The sequence below is a fragment of the Bos indicus x Bos taurus genome, chromosome 7 (genome assembly GCF_003369695.1).
Source record: "Bos indicus x Bos taurus breed Angus x Brahman F1 hybrid chromosome 7, Bos_hybrid_MaternalHap_v2.0, whole genome shotgun sequence".
Lineage (NCBI taxonomy): Eukaryota > Metazoa > Chordata > Mammalia > Artiodactyla > Bovidae > Bos > Bos indicus x Bos taurus.
In genome coordinates, this window is record NC_040082.1 from 72,189,448 (window position 1) to 72,211,763 (window position 22,316).

Genomic DNA, 22,316 nt, shown 5'->3' on the forward strand with positions numbered 1-22,316 from the left:
TATTACTTTTAATTTTTCTCAGTGTTTTCTTTCTACTGGTCGTCCTCTCTCTGATGCAGTGTTGACCTTGGATGAAGAGATTTAAGTGACAGTGGGTTAGGTTTTTATCTTAGATTCTTAAAAGTGAGTTCAGCACTATTTCTAAATATAACAGTAGTTCCATTTCTTCAGTATTTTAATATGCTTTATTATGTCTAGTACAGATGGGAAAATGGAGATTTAGGATGTTTGAGTAATGTTGACCTAAAAAATAGTCACAACCTAGAAGCTGAGAGTTATGTTTTATTTGGTGGGAATTTTTAGAGGGGAGGAGTCAGGTTATATAGAAGCTCTTAACAAGGAGCAGGTAATCTAAACATCAAAAGATTATTGTTAATTAAGGAAAACCAAAAGTCTCAAGTTAAGGAATTTAATAATGCTTTTCTTAGTGTGGGAAGATGCAAGAGTCTGGGCTTACTGAAATCATTCCTTTCATATGCATCTTAGCTGTCTGGGGCCAGTGCTCACCGTGGGATGAGCTCCTGATAGCAGGCATTGTTCTTCCTGGGCTCATAAATTCACATTTGGAGGGCCAGAATCCCTGATGGCTATGACATTCTTGTTTATTGATGTGACAGGAAATACTCCATTTCATAGTAATTTGCTCAAATTCAAACTGCTAATAATGATAGTACCAGAATTTGAACATAGATTTGTCTTCAAAGACCTGGAGCATTTTCCATTATGTAAGTAACAGAGATGAACAGTCTTGGAAAAAGTTGCCACCTTTATATTATGACCTAACTTTCAGCCAGGAAGGCCTGGCGTGCTGCAATTCATGGGGTTGCAAAGAGTTGGACACAACTGAGCGACCGAACTGACTGAACTTTCAGCTCTAATTTTGAGATGTGATCAGAAATGCAAAATCTGGATAGCAGCATGATAAAATAAGTCAATTTGTATTTATACTAGTACCTTTCTTAAGTTCACATATCTGACATTAACCATAAGGCTATTGATACAAGTTCATACGCCTGATTAAGATTCAGTGCATATTTTTTCATGTTGAGTCTGACAAAACAAATTTAAATATCAATAACTCTTTTAAAAAATTCAGACCTTTAAAATCTGTTGTGAAAAATAGCCTGAGACTTAAACTAGTTTTTCATGAAAATAAATTTTTTGGTTACACATGTGCATACGTTTTATTGTGAGCAATTCTCTTATTCTGAGCTTCATTCTCTTATTCCTTTTTATACTCTACATTTTTTGGAAAACAATTTTTGCCTTAGAAGTTATTAATAGATCCCCTTCCTAGTTTCTGTACTGCAGGTAACTGACTGGAAATCCTGCTTTCATGACTTGTGCACACTTTTGGTTCCCTGGAACCTGATCTGTCACAACTGATAGACTGAGATTCCCTCATGCCTGTAGTGTTAGTTTCCTAACACCTTTTGGTGAGGAGCTCCCTGCCTAAGAGCTGCTGAAGTTGGATCCTGCTACATAGTGTCAAAATGGCCTCAGGTTCTTTTCCTAGGGAGAAACTATAACCTTCTCAATAGGGATGGGGGAACAGAGTGTTGTTAACATAGTTATCTTAACATGCAGAAGAAGCTCTGCAAGCCTTTAGCTAATCAAGGCTGATTTCTTAAGCATCCATGACTGTGGAGGAAACAAGTCTTTGGGCGAAGACCAAGAACCCTATTTAAAAGTTAGGTATGTCTGCAGCACTACACATCAAGTGGATGGAATTGTATGGTCTTTTTCACATCTAATGTCCTCTTTTTGGTGTTGCTGTTTGCTAATATCTGTGGATGTTCTAAATAGTCTTAGAAGTTAACATTAAAAGAAGTTGGAGAGCCTCAGCCGCCAGCCCGGCCTGTGGGATCTCTGAAGCCGCCGGCTCACCAGAGACACCATGTACCGGCTTCTGTCAGCCATGATGGCCAGAGCTGCGACCACAGGGGGCTGCGCCTGGGGCTGTGGGTGGCGTGCGGCTCATCAGCGCGCCGGGCTGCCGCCACTCGGCCCCGGGTGGGTCGGGGGCCTCGGACTGGGGCTGGGGCTGGCACTTGGGGTTAAGCTGGCCGGCGGGCTGAGGGGCGCATCCCCCGCGCCACCTGCCGCGGCCCCCGACCCTGAGGCGCTGCCTCAGGCCGAGCCGCTGCAGGCACAGGAACAGCCCCTCGCCCCGTGGTCTCCGCAGACCCCGGCGCCGCCGCAAGCCAGGCACTTCGCCAGAGCCATCGACAGCAGCCGCGACCTCCTGCACAGGATCAAGGATGAGGTGGGCGCACCGGACATCGTAGTTGGAGTCTCTGTAGATGGAAAAGAAGTCTGGTCAGAAGGTTTAGGTTATGCTGACGTTGAGAACCGTGTACCATGCAAGCCAGAGACAGTTATGAGAATTGCCAGTATCAGCAAAAGCCTCACCATGGTTGCTATTGCCAAACTGTGGGAAGCAGGGAAACTGGATCTTGATATTCCAGTACAACATTATGTTCCTGAATTCCCAGAAAAAGAATATGAAGGTGAAAAGGTGTCTGTCACAACAAGATTATTGATTTCCCATTTAAGAGGAATTCGTCATTATGAAAAGGACATGAAAAAGGTGAAAGAAGAGAAAGCTTATAAAGCCTTAAAGATGATGAAAGGGATGATGGAATCTGACCAAGAAAAAGAGTTAAAAGAAAAAGGAGGCAAAAGTAACGAAAAGAATGACTTTGCTAAAGCTAAGGTAGAGCAAGATAATGAAACCAAAGGCCGAAATTCAAAACCTTGCAAGAAAAAGAATGATTTTGAATAAGGTGAATTATATTTGAAAGAAAAATTTGAAAATTCAATTGAATCTCTAAGATTATTTAAAAATGACCCTTGTTCTTCAAACCTGGTAGTCAGTTTTTGTATTCAACTTTTGGCTATACCCTACTGGCAGCCATAGTAGAAAGAGCTTCAGGATATAAATATTTGGACTATATGCAGAAAATATTCCATGACTTGGATATGCTGACAACTGTGCAGGAGGAAAATGAGCCAGTGATTTACAATAGAGCAAGATTTTATGTTTACAATAAAAAGAAACGCCTTGTCAACACACCTTACGTGGATAACTCCTATAAATGGGCTGGTGGTGGATTTCTGTCTACAGTGGGTGACCTTCTGAAATTTGGGAATGCGATGCTGTATGGTTACCAAGTCGGGCTGTTTAAGAACGCAAATGAAAATCTTTTACCTGGATATCTTAAACCGGAAACAATGCTGATGACTTGGACACCAGTCCCTAACACAGAGATGTCTTGGGATAAAGAGGGTAAATATGCAATGGCCTGGGGCGTGGTGGAAAAGAAGCAGACATACGGTTCTTGCAGGAAGCAGCGGCATTATGCCTCATACACTGGAGGCGCAGTGGGTGCCAGTAGTGTCCTGCTGGTCCTTCCTGAAGAACTGGACGCAGAAGCGCTAAATAACAAGGTCCCCCCAAGAGGAATAGTTGTTTCTATCATATGTAACATGCAGTCTGTTGGCCTCAACAGCACTGTTTTAAAGATTGCTCTGGAATTTGATAAAGACAGATCAGACGTACCTTAACATCACAGGTGCAAAACAAGCTGTTATGGTTTTGTTTTTGTTTGTTGGTTTTTGTTTTGTTTTGAAACACTGAAGTCCCAAAATACATGCAATTTTAAAGAATAAATTTGTAATAGAGTATAACTGAATGCAGAGAATTATGTACCTCTAATTGCTTACTTTTGTAATTGTCTTTTATTGGAGGATGAGTTCTTTATACTCAGGGAAGTAACTATATTTTTACTTTTTGAAAAAAGTGTTAACTCTTGAAATAAAATATTCTGATAAAAGTGTACTTTCAAAAAAAAAAAAAGTTGGAGATGCTGTAGTTTTTAAGTTATTGCACAATCACTAGCTGCAAGTCACTAGAAAGATAGAATCTGGGCATTTTGTGTGTACAATGACAGTATTACAAAGGGTGTGGACTCTTGCCCTTGGAATCTGTGTATAGGGTCATTTACCCCAAAATTTCTTGTTTATTGTGCAAGGAGCTTGAGTATTGGAACTAGAAGACATGACTTTGAATTCCAACCCTATCACCTTGGTCAAATTAATTGCTTTGTTCATTTATTTGGCAGATATTATAGTTTGTGTACTGTGTGCCAGTCACTGTTTTGGAGTCGTGAAATATAGGTAAATAAAAAAAAACAACTCCTGCCCTCAAAGGGACACACAAACAGATAATTATAATGTCTGACAAATGTAATGTTAGAAAATGCCTGGGGCATTAGGGGAGGGCATTAGAGGAATGCCCTAATGGAGAGGAATGCTTTTCTGAATTTCAGTTTTTCATTTATAAAATGTAGACAGAAATAGCCTATTTTATTGGGTTGCTCTGATGATGAAATTAGATAAAGAATATGAAACATAGCAGGGATTTGGCACAAGTAGAAGTATGCATGTGGAACTGCTTTGTAATACATTGTGGCTGCTCAGTGATATTAGCTTACAAATGACAGAGAATTGCTTGACAGTATTTGAGGTATTTAGAATACCCTTGCCAGAACTGTAGTCCCTCTTGATTTGATTTCCTGCAGTGGTAAGGTTGTTTTGGAAATAATATTTTTGGAATATCTTGCTTGAGTGGGGGTCTCAGATATTTGTACTCAGAAGTCTGTTAACTGTAGGCTTTATTCAGACTCAGATACTGTTGACCCTTAAACAACAAGGGGGTTAGGGGTGCTGACTTTTCGTGCAGTTGAAAACCTGTGTACAACTTGTAGTGGGCCCTTGGTGTCTGAATTTTCTCCCTAACACAGCCAACCGCAGTCTTAGAACTGTAGTATTTACTGTTGAAAAATACTTGTATATTAGTGGACCTGCACAACTGTAGTCAGTTTAGTCAGTTGGTTAAGTAAACTGTGTTAAATAGACTGTGTCTAAGATAAAAGGGGCGATAAACACTTTCCTAAACTATGTATAAATCTTATGGGGAATGGATAAGGGAGTTGGTGACTGTAGGACATACTCTCATTTTCATTGGATCCATTTCTTGAGATGAAGTTTCTTTTCAGGCCAGCCTTTAATAGATCATGATTTGGTATACAAGTACCTGTTTTGAGAAAATACACATATAGTATTTTAAACGCAGCAGAAGCAGCTCTGCAGAGACCCAGTCCCTGATTGCATAGTTCTCACAAAAGCTTCTTGGCTTGTATTTTTTTTTCCTTTTGAGGCTCCTCCATTGTAGCTAATATTTAAATAGACATTTCTAATGGTGCTGGGAAAAAACTTAGGTAAACATAAAAATGTTTAGAAACCTTCTGGATTGCCTATAAATGTGATTGGAAGTGGTCTTGTATTCACAATAAAACAATAATAGATCAGCTTCTCCCTCTTGAATACTATAATAATAGTTGAAGGTACCTTTTCTGCAGTTTATAGAGCTGGTGATAGAATACAAAGGAGTATAGTACTGGATGTGAATACAAGTATCATTCATGTCATATAACTTTTCTATGCGTATGTGTGTTAGTCGCTTAGTTGTGTCCGACACTTTGCAGCCCTCCAGGGTCTTCTATCCATGGAATTCTCCAGGCAAGAATACTGGAGTGGGTTGCCATTTCCTTCTTCAGTTTCTGTGCTTAGTGAACTTTAGAATGCCAAGTAACTGCTCAACTGCCACTTAATTTTCAAGACTATTTGCAAATTATAGGGTATATTGATTTTTCTTCCTTCTGCTCAAATGGCTTTGCACTTACAGGACAACTTTTCCTTATACAAAGGAACCTGTGTTTGTGAGAATCTCAGTGACTAAGATAGGAATAAAAAGCACCTAGAACTTTTAGAGAAGGCAGTGGGAACCTACTCCAGTACTCTTGCCTGGAAAATCCCATGGGCGGAGGAGCCTGGTAGGCTGGAGTCCATGGGGTCGCTAAGAGTCGGACACAACTGAGCAACTTCACTTTCACTTTTCACTTTCATGCACTGGAAAAGGAAATGGCAACCCACTCCAGTGTTCTTGCCTGGAGAATCCCAGGGACGGGGGAGCCTGGTGGGCTGCCATCTCTGGGGTCGCACAGAGTCGGACACGACTGAAGCAACTTAGCAGCAGCAGCAGCAGCAGCAGCAGCACTTTTAGACCCACTTGACTTACCCCACATCCTAGAGAAGAATAATTTTAGAACCAGAGTGTCTCCCAATACCTGGCAGAGTCAGCTTCCAGAAACAAAGTGGGTGGGGAGTGCTTTTTGTTTTTGTCATACTATGGTGAAATACTGAGAGTTTGGATGTTACCATAGGCCTGGGTTTGAGTCCACATTGTCCACTTAGTCATTTTGTGATCAGCAGATTACTTTGCCTTTTCAAGCCTTAATTTCCTCTTGTATAATACTGGAGTGAGTGATACTTCTGACAATTAGGTTGTTGTGAGGTATGGATATGGAAAATGGTTGGCCAAGCCTGGCATAGTACAGGAACTCAACCACTCTTGGTTCCTTTCTTATCTTTCTTCTCCCCCTCCCCCACCTTCCCCCCCTCCCTGCCAACTTTCTAAGTAAAAAGCAGGTATGTGTTGAAAATAACATTTTCTGAAAGTTGTAGAAATTGTTTTACTTGGTATTTATTTAGATGGCCTGTTTCCCTCTCTGCTGGGTTACATTCACGGGTGGTAAATTTTAGGGATGGCCTAAACTTAAGAGACTAAAAAGGAAAAAAAAAAAAAAAAACACCCAGTTTTCTCAGAGCTCAAATTATCTATCCACTGCAGTTTTGATCTCATTTTGTTCTTGTATCAGAAAAGGGTTTATTTTGTTTCCTATAGTAAAGCATAATGATGGCCTAGTTGCTCCTTGCTTTTAAATGGAAGCAGTGTCTATGCAGGATAGTTTCACATTGATTGGATAGGACATGCTGTCCTTTGAAGCAAGTGTTAGGCAGTAGTGCTGCAGTGCTCACGCATACTGTTGAATTAATCACTGCAGAGTTCTTGGCTCTGACCTGTAAAGGTAAAATAAAACTGTCTCAGAGATACTGGGAACTGTAGGAAAAATGATGACTACAAAACATTGAAAAGGGAGTAAGAATGGCTTTGTCAGAATTGTTTTAATGATTGCCTTCAGGCCTTAAATGTTTGGGTGTTAGTTGTGTTTCCTCTTTCAACGCAAAAGAAACAAATAAAACATAAGAGATGGTTTGTCTTAATGGTATAAGCTGAGGCCTAGATTCTTAATTTAAATTTTAGTTGTGTTGCTTGAGCTCTTTTTTTTTTTCCCTCATGCCTGATGTCCGAAGTTACTTACAATGATCACAGTTCTTTTTGTGTGTTTGTGGAATTAATTCTTTTTTTTTTCTTTCAGTTTCATTGAGATATGATTAATATATAGCTCCGTTTTGGAGAAGGAAATGGCAACCCACTCCAGTATTCTTGCCTTGAGGATCTGTGGACAGAGGAGCCTGGTGGGCTGCTGTCCATAGGGTTGCACAGAGTCAGACACGACTGAAACGACTTAGCATGCATGCATGCATTGAAGAAGGAAATGGAAACCCACTCCAGTATTCTTGCCTGGAGAATCCCAGGGACAGAGGAGCCTGGTGGGCTGCCGTCTATGGGGTCTCACAGAGTCGGACACGACTGAAGTGACTTAGCAGCAGCAGCATAGCGCTGTTTAAGGAGTACAGTATAATGATTTAACTTACATGCATAGTTAAATGATTATCACAATAAGTTTAGTGAACACCTGTAATCTCATATAGATATAAAATTAAAGAAATAGAAAATTTTTTTCCTTGTGATGAGAACTCTTAGGATTTACTCTAGCAACTTTCCAATATATAACATACAGCAATGTTAATTATATTATTACATTGTAAATTACACCCTAAATACTTAATCTTACAATTAGGAGTTTATACCTTTTGACTGCCTTCATAATTCTTTTGTGAGATTGAAAAACTATCTTTAAGATGCTGTTGCTAATACAAATTGAAACATAGCATACTGACTTAATGAGGATAGCACCTTGCAGTGGGATAGAGAGGAATGCTGTCAGATTTTGGAGCCCAGTAATTTCTGGTTTGAATTTCAGCTCTGCCACTTTGTTCTGTAACTTTGGGCAAGTTGCTTTACTGTTTTAGATAATACTTTTCTTAAGTGTAAAAAGAATGTTGTAATCTTTACAAGATTACCATGAGTTTTAAACGAGCATTATTACATGCAGAATGCTTAGCACACAGTAGGCAGACACTGAATGAGTATTAACTATGTTAGTGTATCTCCCAATCTACTGTCCAGAATTTGGCAAAATGATTGGTATCATTGAAAGTAATTTAAAAAACGGGATGGAGCCTCTTGAAGTTCTTTTTGGGAAAAGATACTTTGTAAAGCTAATACAATTGCTATTTGTCATGTTCTTTAGGTTCTTCAAGTTGATAACAAGAAAGATGCTGAGAAAGAAATATCTACTTCTATCTTCTCATCTAGTGCCCAGGTATCCTGCCCACTCTGTGACCAACGCTTCCCACCCACAAAGATTGAGCGACATGCCATGTATTGCAATGGGCTGATGGGGCAAGATACAGGTAAAGCCACTCTTTTCTTTGACTACATGGTAATTTTGTAATCCTATACAGTACAGTGCAACAGACAACTCTTCTTCAGTATTTAAGTTGTTGATTTTTTCTATTTAGCTAAGTCTCTAGTGCTTTTGACATTCTTTACTACGTTGGCTGGCATGCTATTTTGTTGCACATACCTCAGGACAAGGGGATGGAAAAAAATCTTTCATCTTTTAATGTTTCAAACTTACTCTTTGTTTTAGGCCGTCCATTTTACATTAGGCAGGCCAAAGATCAAGGTGATCTCATGGACCTTGAATTTCACGTGGTATACAAATACTGAAACTCCTATGAAACTTGAGGAAATAAGTTCTAGAGTTGCCTGTTTTTCATTCAAAATAAGTCTCTTGTCGGGGGTGTGTGTGTGTGTGTGTGTGTGTAAATTTTACCTAAAGACAGTAACAGCTGAAAAATATCCCTAGATTCTATTCCTCTCCTATATGTCTCTGATGCATCACCCTGGAGCTTTTGGTTATCTCTCAAAGAGTACACCAGAGGCCTTGGTTTGGGTACAGCATGAGATATTGGCCAAGAGAATCTGTTTGTTCATCACAGCCCTTGAAATAACCACCCCTGATCTTGCCTTTCTAAACTCTAAATATGATAGAATCTGCACAGCTCTCTGTGGTCTAAGTATAATAGAATCTGCATACCTCTCTGTGGTCTAACATGTTGAATGTTACCATCCATTAGAAGATTAGAAATGTTGCAACAGTTTTCTCAGTTCTACTTGGTTCCCATCACTTGGAGATGTTTAATCTGAAATTGTATAATTGTGAGGTATGGGAAAGAAAGACACATGTTATTTAACTTTTCTGATGTTATACACTTCTCATTAATTAAATAAGGAAGTACCTAAACTTATAATTTAAATAGATTTGTTGATTTTTCTAATTATAAAGTAGTACCTGTTCATTTTTAGTACAAATAATAATAATAGTATACATTTATTGAGTACTTGAAATGAGTCAAGCACTATTTACATAAATGGGACCATGCCATATATAATTCTGTAGTTTGCTTTTTTTTATTTAGCAGTAAATTTAGATCTTTCTGTGTACAGATATATTTTTTACATAGTTGAGATCTGACTGTATGTAAAATTCTATTTTGTTTTTTCTACTTATAGCATTAAAGTTTTCCCATGTCACTAAAAGTTAGGTGTAAAAATATTTTTAATATTATATTAAAATATTTAATATAATATTCTGTAATGCAAAGTGCCTTAATTTACTTGTCGTATATTTAGAAAGCTTCATGTTGCCATGTTATACTTACATGACACTGAACTTTTTATGTCAAAAATTGTTGCTATATTTTGGGGTTATTTTTTAAGGATATATTTTTAGTTTGATTGGTAATGAGAAAAAGATGGGCTCCACAGTCCAGTCAGTCTGAAACAGAGTCCTACCTCTGTCACTTACTACTCTGTGACCCTGTGCTAGTTTCTATTCATGCATCTGTCAACCAATAGAAATGACCTTACTTGGTTTTTATGAGGTTAAATGAGGTATTTTAAGTAAAGTGTTCAGTACAGTGCCTAACACATAGTAAGTGCTTAAGAACTTTGAGCTGCTATTATTGTTCCCAGTAGTGGAATTACTAGGTCAGATATTTTGTCATGATTTTTAAGGATCTTTATGAATAACACTGTAGTCTTTTAAATACTCTGAAAGTTGAAGACCTAAATCTGGTCAACTCCTTTAATTGAAGAGCACTGTAGGATTAGGATTTTAGATGCAGTTTTACTTTGATATAACTCTTTAGTTTGATTTTTAGTAGAGAGTTTTAGTGACTGAAAGAGTTCTAAGGCTGGACCTTTGGTGACCAGAGAAGGGAGAGACTGTTTTGTCTATCTCACTGAACATGCTTACCCAACTGGTATTAGTTACTGAGTCAACACCCCACTCAGCACTGAGGTTCAGAAATAAACGAGTTTGAGAAACTGAATCTCCGTTGAGCTCTACGAATAGATGAATTTCTTCCAGTCATAATTAAAAGGTAAAAAGTAGTATTGAGTAGACTTTAGTGACATCTCCTAGACAGAACACTGATAGTTTGTGCTTAAACAGGAAGCTTTGGTACTCATCTTTGTCAGATATCTTTCAGCTTTATGATACTTGCTTTTAATCTTTTTCTTCCTTATGGGGTGTGGTGGGGCAACTCATAACACCAGATACTTGATTCAGGCTTGTTTATGAGTTTTCTCAAACCTAATGCAGATGTATACCACCAGAATCAGGTTATTCTCATTGAACTTGTTGAGAAGCTGACACCATCAGGTAGGCAAAGTAGACTGAGACTTGGATTGTTATCCGTTCAGGAAGTCTTTCAAGTTCTCAAATCCACTGGGCCAGTGATCCTGTGTATTGCTGCTCAGTTGGATTTACACTCTGGGTCTTGAGGATTTTTTCAAACATTATAGATTTAAGTGTATTTTCCAATATATTTGGAAGCTCTTATACTCTTGACACTGTATGTCTTGTAGCTCTAATCCAAATGTCTCAGACCTCCATCCAAAGATGTCTGCAGTATCTCAAATGACAGTCATACTTTTTTTGAGGAAATTCATTTTAAAAATTAGTTCAGGGACTTCCTTGGTGATCCAGTGGTTAAAAGACTGTGGTTCCACAGCAGGGGGCACAGGCTCAATCCTGGGTCAGGGATCCTGCATGTCACATTGCACAGGCTCCCTGCCTCCCCAAAGGAAAAATCCAAAAGTATGATGAAGACATGTTAGAATACCGCAAACTTCTTTTCAACACCAGCTTGTTTACCTAGAACCAGAAATTTATTTTTATTATACTACCTATTGCCTACCTACTATAATTCATCCAAATACTTAATAGAAACACCTTTTTTTAAAATGATGCTCGACCTTGTGTGGGTTACTAAAGAAGTTTAAGACAAGGTTTCTGTCAGTAAGGAGCTTATAGTGTCATTGGGGTGGAGAAGGCAGTGGCACCCCACTCCATTTCTTGCCTGGAAAATCCCATGGATGGAGGAGCCTGGTGGGCTGCAGTCCGTGGGGTCGATAAGAGTCGGACACGACTGAGTGACTTCCCTTTCACTTTTCACTTTCATGCATTGGAGAAGGAAATGGCAACCCACTCCAGTATTCTTGCCTGGACAATCCCAGGGACGGGGGAGCCTGGTAGGCTGCCATCTATGGGGTTGCACAGAGTCAGACATGACTGAATCAACTTAGCAGCAGCAGTGTCATTGGGGAGATAAGCATTAACCTAAGAAATTAATTATAAGATGGCACAAAGTGAATATGTGTACCCTGACAGTAAGTGCACCAGGAAAAAGGAGAGCTGCAATGAACAAGGATGATATTGCCAGAGAATAGTGGGCTTAGCCTCAGCTGGATAGGTTTGGACAAACCCATAGGAGAGCAGGGGGCCCTTTATCCTCCTATGGGTTAGATAAGGTAGGAAGCAAGGGAAACGGCCACTAAATAGCAGCTTCCTCTTAATCTTCCTAGTAATGTTAGCTTACCTAAATTACCCTTTCTGGTGACATTATTTAGGCCTTACAGGAAAATTTGGATCAAGGAGTCCTCACAAAAAATGTCGCTCTCGCTGCTTATTCCTCTGCTTTCCTGGGGACTGAGCTTGCCAGCTCTAAGGTGGGGTACGGGAAGTACATTAGATGAATTATGTGAAACATGTACTAGTGTGACTGGCATATAGTAGGTCTTAAGTGAATTTGCTGTCATTTGGTTCTCTGCCAGCTTGCCTGTCCTGTCTTCCTTGCCATGTACTGTAGTGTTTGTTCTGGTTCCTCTCAGCCTTATGACTGAAGAGAGAGGGCTGTCCTCAGCCTAATATTTTAATCTTTGGTGAACGGAAGCCTCTCCTACAATGGAGGGGAAAGAGTTTTACACATTACCTCAGGATGAGAGACCATTAGCCAAATGCCTAAGGGTATAGAATAAGAGAGGACTTTTTTTCCAGAGCTAAGGATCCAGCTTTCCTCTTCTTCCTGTTTTTCCCTGAATCTGATCCTAGACATGCTTGGTTTGGCTGTGTAAAAGAAATAGTAATTAGAGTCATTTACATGAAGTATCTACCATTTATGCCTGTTACCGTGCAGCACAATAACAATTATGCATATCATTAAATATGTGTCTGATTAACTTTGCTGTAAGTTTTATTTGATTATAATACTACACTCTGGTTGAGTTGGCTCAGTCTGCTCAGTTTGTTGCTCAATGACATGGCTGTCTATTCACAACTGTGGAAAAATTAGAGAGTGTTCTTTAAAGGCATTGTTTGAAGAGAGACGATTTGTTAAATCAGTCTAAACTGTGACAGAAGCAGGTTGCCTTTACATTTGCTTTCTGGAGAATGTCTTTGAGATAATTTTTTCCTTTTTGTAATTTTATTTATTTTATTTTTGGCTGTGCTGGGTCTTTGTTGCTGTGCAAGCTTTTCTCTAGCTACAGAGTGCGGGGGCTACTCTCTAGTTACGGTGTGCAGGCTTTTCATTGCAGTGGCTTTTCTTGTTGCAGAGCATGAGCTTTAGGGTATGCAGGGTTCAGTAGTTGTGGTACATGGGCTCAGTAGTTGTGGCTCCAAGGCTCTAGAGCACAGGCTCAGTAGTTGTGGCATATGGACTTAGTTGCACCCCACCATGTAGAATCTTCCTGAATCAGGGATTGAACCTGTGTCTCCTGCATTGGCAGGCAGATTTTTTTTTTTTTTTTTTTTTTAACCACTGAGCCATCATTGGCTTGTTTTATTAAACATGTAGGAAAAAAAAGGTATTCATTTACTCATCCAATAAATACTTATTAAATGCCTACTATTAATACATGGCAGGTATAGTCAACAGAATATACAAAGTCCATGTTGTCAGAGATGTATTCTAGTAGTAGACTACTTCAGTGAACAAACATATAATATGTCTGAGAGAAAGAAAGTGAAAGTGTTAGTCATTCAGTTGTGTCTGACTCTGTGACCCCCTGGAGAGTAGCTGTCCAGGCTCCTCTATCCATGGAATTCTCCAGGCAAGAATACTGGAGTGGGTTGCTATTACCTTCTCCAGGGGATCTTCCCAACCCAGAGATTGAACTCAGGTCTCCTGCATTGCAGGCAGATTCTTTAATGTTTGAGCTACCCAAGAAGCCCCCTATAATATGTCATGTTGATAAGTATTTTAGAGAAAGAAATCAAAAGAAGAGAGGAATAGAGAGTACTGAGGACAGGAGGTGGCAGTTTAAAATAGGTGGTGTAGAAGTTTATGTTGGGAAGGTGACATTTGAACAGAGGCCCGAGTGAGGGAATGAGGTAGGAGAATTTTAAGTGGAGAGGAGAGAGTGGGAACAGTACAGGCAGTGGGAACAGTAAGTTCAGAGACCCTGAGGTGTGAACAGCCTTGGTGTGTATGGGGAATGACAGAGAAGCCAGTGTGGCTGGAGTAGAGTGAAGGAGAGATTAACAAAACCAGAGAGATAACTGGGGAGGGGACAAGTGAACAGATCACGTAGAACTCGTAGGTCATTAGTGAGGAACTTGAACTTTTAAATAAGGAAACATTGGAGGGATTTGAGCAAAAAAAAAAAATGAATTAATATTTGAACAAAGGTTCACTCTGGATGCTGTATGAATAGATTGTTGATTGACAAGGGTAGAAGCTATGAGAACAGCCAGTGTTTTATTTTTGGTAATATGATATAGTGAGAGAAACATAGGCTTGGAACTAGGTAGATCTGAACTTAAATTGCAGCTGTAATACTGGTCAGCTGGGTAATATTTGTCAAATTACCTTACTCTTTGAGGATCAGGTTCCTTATTTGTAAAATTAGTCTAGCATCATTAGTATTGTCATGAGAATCAGAAATACTTATAAAGTACCCAGCACTGTGTCTGGATTGTTTTAGATATTCAATAAATGGTAGCTGCTATTATTGTTCAATATTTCAGCTAGAGCTAAAAGAAGGATGAAAGACAGGGAAATGCATTAGGGCCAAAGTGCTAAGAATAAGTTAGTGAGAAATAGATCCTAGTGGAGTTAGGAAAGCTGAAGGCATTAACTATACTCTTTGGGCCTAGATACAGAGGTGTGAATACTGCTAGGAGTGAATTTTCTCTTCATGGATATTTCATGGAAACATAATGGTGGGTAAGTGCATGGGTTGTTGTTCAGTTGCTCCGTCATGTCTGATTCTTTGTGATCCCATGGACTGCAGCACGCCAGGCTTCTCTGTCCTTCACCGTCTGCCAGAACTTGCTCAAACTCATGTCCATTGAGTTGGTGATGCCATCCAGCCATCTTGTCCTGGGTCATCCCCTTCTCCTGCCTTCAGTCTTTCCCAGCATCGGGGTCTTTTCTAATGAATCAGCTCTTTGCATCAGGTGGCCAAAGTATTGGATCTTCAGCTTCAGCATCAGTCCTTCCAATCGAATATTCAGGATTGATTTCCTACTGGTTTGATCTCCTTGCAGTCCAGAGGACTCTCAAGAATCTTCTCCAACACCACAGTTCAAAAGCAATTCTTCAGTGCTCAGCTTTCTTTATAGTCCAACTCTCACATCCATACATGAGTACTAGAAAAACCATAGCTTTGACTATACGGGTGGAGGTAAGAATCCTTAATGGAGATTTGCCTGAGAACTATCAGAGAAATACTGAGACCTAGAATAGGTTTCGGAGAAGGCAATGGCACCCCACTCCAGTACTCTTGCCTGGAAAATCCCATGGACAGAGGAGCCTGGTAGGCTGCAGTCCATGGGGTCGCTACGAGTCGGACACGACTGAGCGACTTCACTTTCACTTTCACTTTCATGCATTGGAGGAGATGGCAGCCCACTCCAGTGTTCTTGCCTGGAGAATCCCAGGGGCGGGAGAGCCTGGTGGGCTGCCGTCTCTGGGGTCGCACAGAGTCGGACACGACTGAAGCGACTTAGCAGCAGCAGCAGCAGAATAGGTTTGATGTGGGTGACTCAGCAAAAATCAGAAGACCTGAACGTCTCTAGGTAAAACATTTCTTAAATTGAACAGAGTTGACTTTTTCAGTTTTATATATGTGTATTTGCCTACCTGAATGTAATTTGTACTCCCATTCAGTCTTCTCACTTGTATTAATGTGGCTTTTGTAGTATCTAGGAGGATTAAGTATATCACTAGTTGACTATAGTTAGTTGACAACTAACTATAGAGGTGTTAATAATACATGTCAGTAGTTAGGTGTATTGTTAGGAAGTAGCTTAAGTTTAGTAGAAATAGCATGAATTATGGAAACACACTGACCTGTGGGGAGATATACATATCCAAAGTGAGATTATAGTACTGTTGGGTAGATAAGACATACACATGAATAACTGTAATGCAAGATCAAAACTACTAAGGGGCATAAAGATAAATTCTGTGGTGTTTCAGAAGAAATGTGATTAGAGATTTAGAAGAAAGGCATTAATGTAAAATAGCAGGCAAAAATCAAATCATATAAATAGGAAAACATGAAAGGTGTACAAAAGAGCACACAATTCAGTGTGGTTGTAATATGGACATAATGAAAATAAATAGTAAGCAGTTGGAGAATGACAAATGTAACTTGAATTATATGAGTTAATATAGGACAAGAGTTTTTTTTCAACCTGTAAAAAATTATTAATGTGTTTACTCCAGTGTAGTATATAGGACTCTTTTGGGTGCGAGTGTTGGAAATACAATTCAAGTGAAAAGTGAAAGTGTTGGTCACTCGGTTATGTCTGACTCTTTGCAACCCCATGAACGGTAGCCTGCTAGGCTCTCCTCTGTCCATGGAATTCTCCAGGCAAGAATACTTGAGTCGGTAGCCATTCCCTTCTTTCAGAGGATCTTCCCAACGCAGGAATCAAACCCAAGTCTCCTTCATTGCAGACAAATTCATTAGCATATGAGCCACCAGGGAAGCCCTGGTAATCTTAAGCAAAAAAGAGAATTTAGTTTGCATAATAATTGGGAAACCTGGGATAGGCTTCGGGCTGAGCCAGATCTGGGAGCTGAGATGATGTTTCTCTGTCTTTTGACTCTACTTTTCTCTATTCAACAGATAGACTTTGTTGTTGTTAAGGGACAGGCAAAGTGTCTGCCAGTAGCCATAGAGTTTTAGCCTTTAATGGGAAAAAAGGAGTTCTTTCTCCTGAGGCCATAAATCAATCTAAGAAAGACTCTGATGGTCTTTATTTAAGTAACCACCCCTGGTTTAGTTACTATTATCAAGTGAATGGTTATGTATCATTTATTAATATGTCAGAACAAGTAACGGAAAACCCTGTTAGTATCCATCAGAAAATTTTATCAATTCTGATAACAGAAAACACCATATTAATTAATGTAATTAAGTGAGTTTAACATGTAAGTTTTCTTTTTCTTACATAACAAGATATCTGGAGTGAGGTAGTGGCCCAGTGACATAATGAGGACCAAAGCTTTTCTGTTTCAGCTCTACAGTCCTTGACTTGTAGGTTCTTGACTTACGGTTTCAAGATGGCTGTTCTATCTCTAGACCTTAAATCTATGTTCCAGGTAAGAAGAAAGGATAAAGGAGCATGACTGTAGGTTGTAATTACTGCGGTCTATTAACTCATTCCTATAATAATCTCATGGAATTGAGTTTATTCCAAATTGTGGAAAAATTAGGTCAGTTATAAATTTAGTGTTTGTTCATGTCCTTTATCTGTGTTTATGTGTCTTTGAAGTTAGTCATTGATTAATTTGCTGTTAATGAAGTTTTGTGTTAGGTGCTGGGAGTGTTCACAGGTGATAAGGTGATAAGTGCTCACAGAGCTGATTGAACCTTAAATTTGTATTCAGGAAATTCACAGTCCAGTGAGGCAGACAGGCTTGGACATGACTAAATATGATACAAATTAGTTGAAGTGCTAAAATAGAGGCACTAATATCAGGTGTGTGTTTTTAACCACCCCCCCCCCCCCCCTTTATTGAAAATGTGCATCTAAAATAGCAATAAGCCTTGTTAGGTGTAAATTGTCTGAGTTTCTGATTTTTTCTTTAGACCACACTACAAAAAGTAAAATTACTGGATTATATGTATAAAGTTTTAAGACTGTTTTCAGAAGATTCTACTAGTTTAAATTCTTATTGGCAGCAAATAACAATTTTCCTTTCACCACACCATTACAAATACTGAGAAATGTTACGTTTTCTTTTTTTATTTCTTAAAGCATGGTATATTCATTAGATAATCAGTGATATTTCATTATATTTTATATTTCTTTGATTAGTACTGTTGAATTTGTTTCTTTTTTTAAAAAGCCAACTTATATTCTTTGAAAAATTGTTATCTGAACTTTCCCAAGTATCTATTGGGTTCTTAATATTTTTCTTATCAATTTATGTAAGTTCTTTAGAATGGTATTTGTCTTTTGCTTCAAAGGTGCTTTCCAGGTTTTTACCACCCACCCATCAGTTCTTACCAAGTTTACAAATTTGTGCAGCCTGGCACAGCACCCCCTTCTTGTGTTTAAACAGTCAGAGCTTTTATTTCTTTTTTTTTAATATAAATTTATTTAAATTGGAGGTTAATTACTTTACAATATTGTATTGGTTTTGCCATACATCAACATGAATCTGCCACAGGTATACATGTGTTCCCCATCCTGAATCCCCGTCCCACCTCCCTCCCCATACCATCCCAGCAGAGGCAGGGCTGATCCTGTAGAAAGATCCCTAATCTTTGGCACTGGTATGGAGAAAAGAGTATTGGAATCCATGCAATTAGGGAGAGGGCTTCAAGGAGAAATTGTAAAAAATGCATTGCTGCTGATAGTGGGAGAAGGAACCTGAGAGGTAGGAAGAGATGGTGGTCTAGTACAGAGGTCAGTACGAGCTGGAAGTAATACATCTAAAGTAGATTTGTCTTTGATAGACTTGACTCCAGACTGTTAAGTGTTTCTGTAGAGGCCATCATCTTATTTGAACACCTACTGACATAGAAATACATCATAACTTTTAGCCACTGGATGAACCCTTAGACCAAGTACCTCCATTCCAGACTTGTGATGTTCCATTGCTTGTAACTCTCTCTTATGCAACTCTCTCCTCTTGTATGAATAATGTAACAAAACTGTGTGGTCCTGTCGCATTCCTCCATGCTTGTCATCTGAATTGTCTTCTGATAATTTTTGTTCCCCCTTTCTGTAGAACATTTCCTTGTATGATGTGGCATGTGAAATGGCAGTGTCACTGCAATCCATGTCTGCTTTAGTCTTCAGTGTCTTCACTCTTCCCATTTTGTTCCTCTAAACCTTGACTTTGTCTTTGTTTTAGTTATCCCTACTCATTGTGACTTGCTGCTAAAGAGCCAGACATCAGGATTTCTTTTAGCATGTTTTTTTCTTCTAGATGTGCTTATTCCTTCCTTGAAAAAATAAAATAGCTCTTATTAACACCTGAATAATACCCAAAGCACTATGTGTTGAAGGAATATTAACAGCTAAAAACTACTTGAGAGAAGTTCTCTCACTTCATGATTTAGTCACACATTTTAATTCAGGCATCTAGAGCATTTTAAGAAAGAAGAAAGTTCAAGAAATTAATATTAGGTGAGTTATCTCCATTATAATTTTCATAGAACCACAGTCAGGACTATAATTATCTTCAGTTCAGTTCAGTTCAGTCTCTCAGTTGTGTCCGACTCTTTGCGACCCCATGAACTGCAGCACGCCAGGCCTCCCTGTCCATCACCAACTCCCGGAGTTCACTCAGACTCATGTCCATTGAGTCGGTGATGCCATCAAGCCATCTCATCCTCTGTCGTCCCCTTCTCCTCCTGCCCCTAATCCCTCCCAGCATCAGAGTCTTTTCCAATGAGTCAGCTCTTCGCATGAGGTGGCCAAAGTATTGGAGTTTCAGCTTTAGCATCAGTCCTTCCAATGAACACCCAGGACTAATCTCCTTTAGAATGGACTGGTTGGATCTCCTTGCAGTCCAAGGGACTCTTAGAGGTTAACTATTTTTGTTATTTCTATTTTATCCATGAGGAATCTGGTATTAGAGAGGTTTAGTTCTTGTCCAGCATCAGATAGTTAAGCAACAGAGTCAGAGTCCAAACCCAAGTCTGCCTGACTCCGGAGCTAGCATTTTCCTTCACTGCACTGCTATTTTCTCTCTGCCTTTCTGTGTGTAGAGATGGAGACACACAGTCGGGGAAAGTATCGAGGAGAGCGTATAAGCCTCAGTTTTAGGAAGGCAGAGTGCAATCCTTCACCCTTGAATGCAAGCATGAAATCTGATCTCATCAGAATTGACCTTGTCAGCTTTTCAGTTACCTAGAAGAAACTGCTTGATGGATTCAGACTATTTTCTGGTGAACAGAGTTGATATGACATAGGTCATCTCTGAAAACATGTGTGCAAAGTCAAAGGAACAGATGAACTATCAGAATTACTTCTGGTGGTGGCTATGGAGATTGACCATTCACAGACTTGTTACTAAGGAATTTTCTAATGGCCTAATATAAAGGGAGCACTTGATAGCAAGATAGATTTGTTTTCCCATTAAGTAAAAGGGTTTAATTTGTCAAGTCTTTATAAATCATACCCAGTACAGCTACCATTTATGAGCATCTGCTATATACCAGAAACTGCCCTTTTCGTATATTCTGTTTTAATTCTCACAACAATCTTTTGTAGTAGGAAATGAAGGCTTGATGGGAAAATAATTTCCCCAAGGTCACATCCATGATAAGTGTCAAGAACTCAGATATGCAACCAGCTTTAATTCAAAAGCTTGTACTCCAGAGAATCATCCAGAAATATTCAGATTTTTTAAAAAATTTAAGATTACTGAATACAGTATGATAGTCAACATTTTGTTTTAAGAATTTATAGTAAAACTGTGGTTTTATAGAATAACAAAGTAATAATAACAATTTTGAGACTAAAGTCTTCTTGCTACTAGGAGTGGGTAGAGACAGACGATGGAATCAGGAAGAAGCACAGTTAGCTAATCAGTGTTGATAACAGTGTATTTCTTAAGTTGGGTGATTAATTTGCATATATATTCTTTTGTACATACTATGAAAACATTTTAAAGAGCTTGTATGTTTTTATTATGCTCCATTGTCATCCATTTCACTTTTGTAGGAACCTTGATAAAGCTAGCCACTAGTAAAATTCAGAGAAATTTATTTCATAGGGAGGTTTTTCTCCATACGAAGCTCATTGAGTATTATCTTAATTTAGGCTCTGGATTAGATTTATAATCTAATTATAATTAATTATAATTTATATAAGTATATATAAATATATAATTTATAATTAAATTATAATTTAGCCACTGGGTTAGGTTGTCATTAATAGTTTTTAACCACCTCTTTGGGTTTTTTCCAGGTTCTTTTATTGGTGCCACATGTCTTTCATACCAGTTTCTTAAAAAGACAATGGCCAGTTTAACTTTGATTATTGTCTTGCAAAAGGACTTTGTGTGTGCATGTTTATATTAATTACAAGAACATTTCAGACATAAAAATGGAAGGAATATTAGTGCCTTGAAACCCCCATGCGCTGCCCAGTCATCAACTCATGGTCACTGTTTCATCTGACAGACTTTTCTTAAAGAGACACGTAGAAAATATTTTAGATCTCACACGCCTTATGGGCTCTGTCACAGCTTCTCAGCTCTGCCGTTATAGTATGAAAGCAACCATAGACAATATGTAAGTGAATGGGCTTCCCAGGTAGCAGTAGTGGTAAAGAACCAACCTACCAGAGCAGGAGACATAAAGATGTGGGTTTGATCCCTGGGTTGGGAAAATCCCCTGGAGGGGGGCATGGCAACCCACTCCAGTATTCTTGCCTGGAAAAATCCCTTGGACAAAGGAGCCTGATGGGATATTGTCCATAGGGTCACACAGAGTTGGACATGACTGAAGCAACTTAGCATGCACGCACAAGATGGCTTTGTTCCAATTAAAGTTTATTTATAAAAATAGGTAATCAGACCATAATTGGAATGTCCCTGTTCTTCCGCATTGGCTTTTCTCAGTGTGTTTTGTAGATCATTAGAGTTCTGGGGATTTGGGGTAACAGCGGGTAGGCCAGCGCTAATATTGTTGTTATAGTCCACCTTCACTACCCATTCATCCAGAGCTCTACTTTTATGTATTTTATTTATAGGGTCTGGAATGAGGTTTTATTTGGAAACAGGATTCTCTTGTTTAGAAAAAAATGTTGAAATTCATGGGTATATAACATATTCCTGGTCTTTATAATGACACCTACTATTACTACTGCTTTGTGCTAGGCACTGTGAACTTGCGTGCTTATCTTTATCTCACCTGATCTTTGCAGCAACCTTGCAAATTACATTGTATCACCCCCAGGGAGAAGTAAGTAACTGTCAAAATTTACTGAACTAGTAAGTTGGATTGTTTGACTTTTTATTATCCAGATGGGATTTTCTATATGTCCTAAATTCCAGTCATTTGTAAATAGTATGTTGTACAGATATTTTCTTCTAGTCTGACTTGCCTATTCATTTTCTTATAGGTGTCTTGATGAGTGGAACTTTTAAGATGGAGTCTAATTTATTAATTTTTTTTCTTTTATGGTTATTCTGTTCAGGCTTATGATATGTCTTGAATTGATTTTTGTGTATGGTTGCAGTAAGGGTTGAGGTTTATTTATTACATATGCATATCTAGTTATTCCAGACCTTTTTGTTGAAAAGACTTCCCTTTCTCATTGGATTACCTTGGTGCT

The 22,316-nt window shown here is 38.9% G+C and overlaps 1 protein-coding gene and 1 pseudogene across 5 annotated transcripts in view; both read left to right on the forward strand.

The window, feature by feature from the left end:
* Positions 1-22,316, forward strand: part of UIMC1 (ubiquitin interaction motif containing 1) — a 137,867-nt gene that overhangs the window by 87,281 nt on the left and 28,270 nt on the right. For all 5 annotated transcript variants that reach the window (XM_027546893.1, XM_027546897.1, XM_027546894.1 and 2 more), the window contains one exon: positions 8,403-8,565. In XM_027546893.1, coding sequence (XP_027402694.1) covers positions 8,403-8,565 — 163 coding nt within the window. The remainder of the gene's footprint in view (positions 1-8,402; positions 8,566-22,316) is intronic.
* On the forward strand, positions 2-3,841 carry LOC113895552 (annotated as a pseudogene).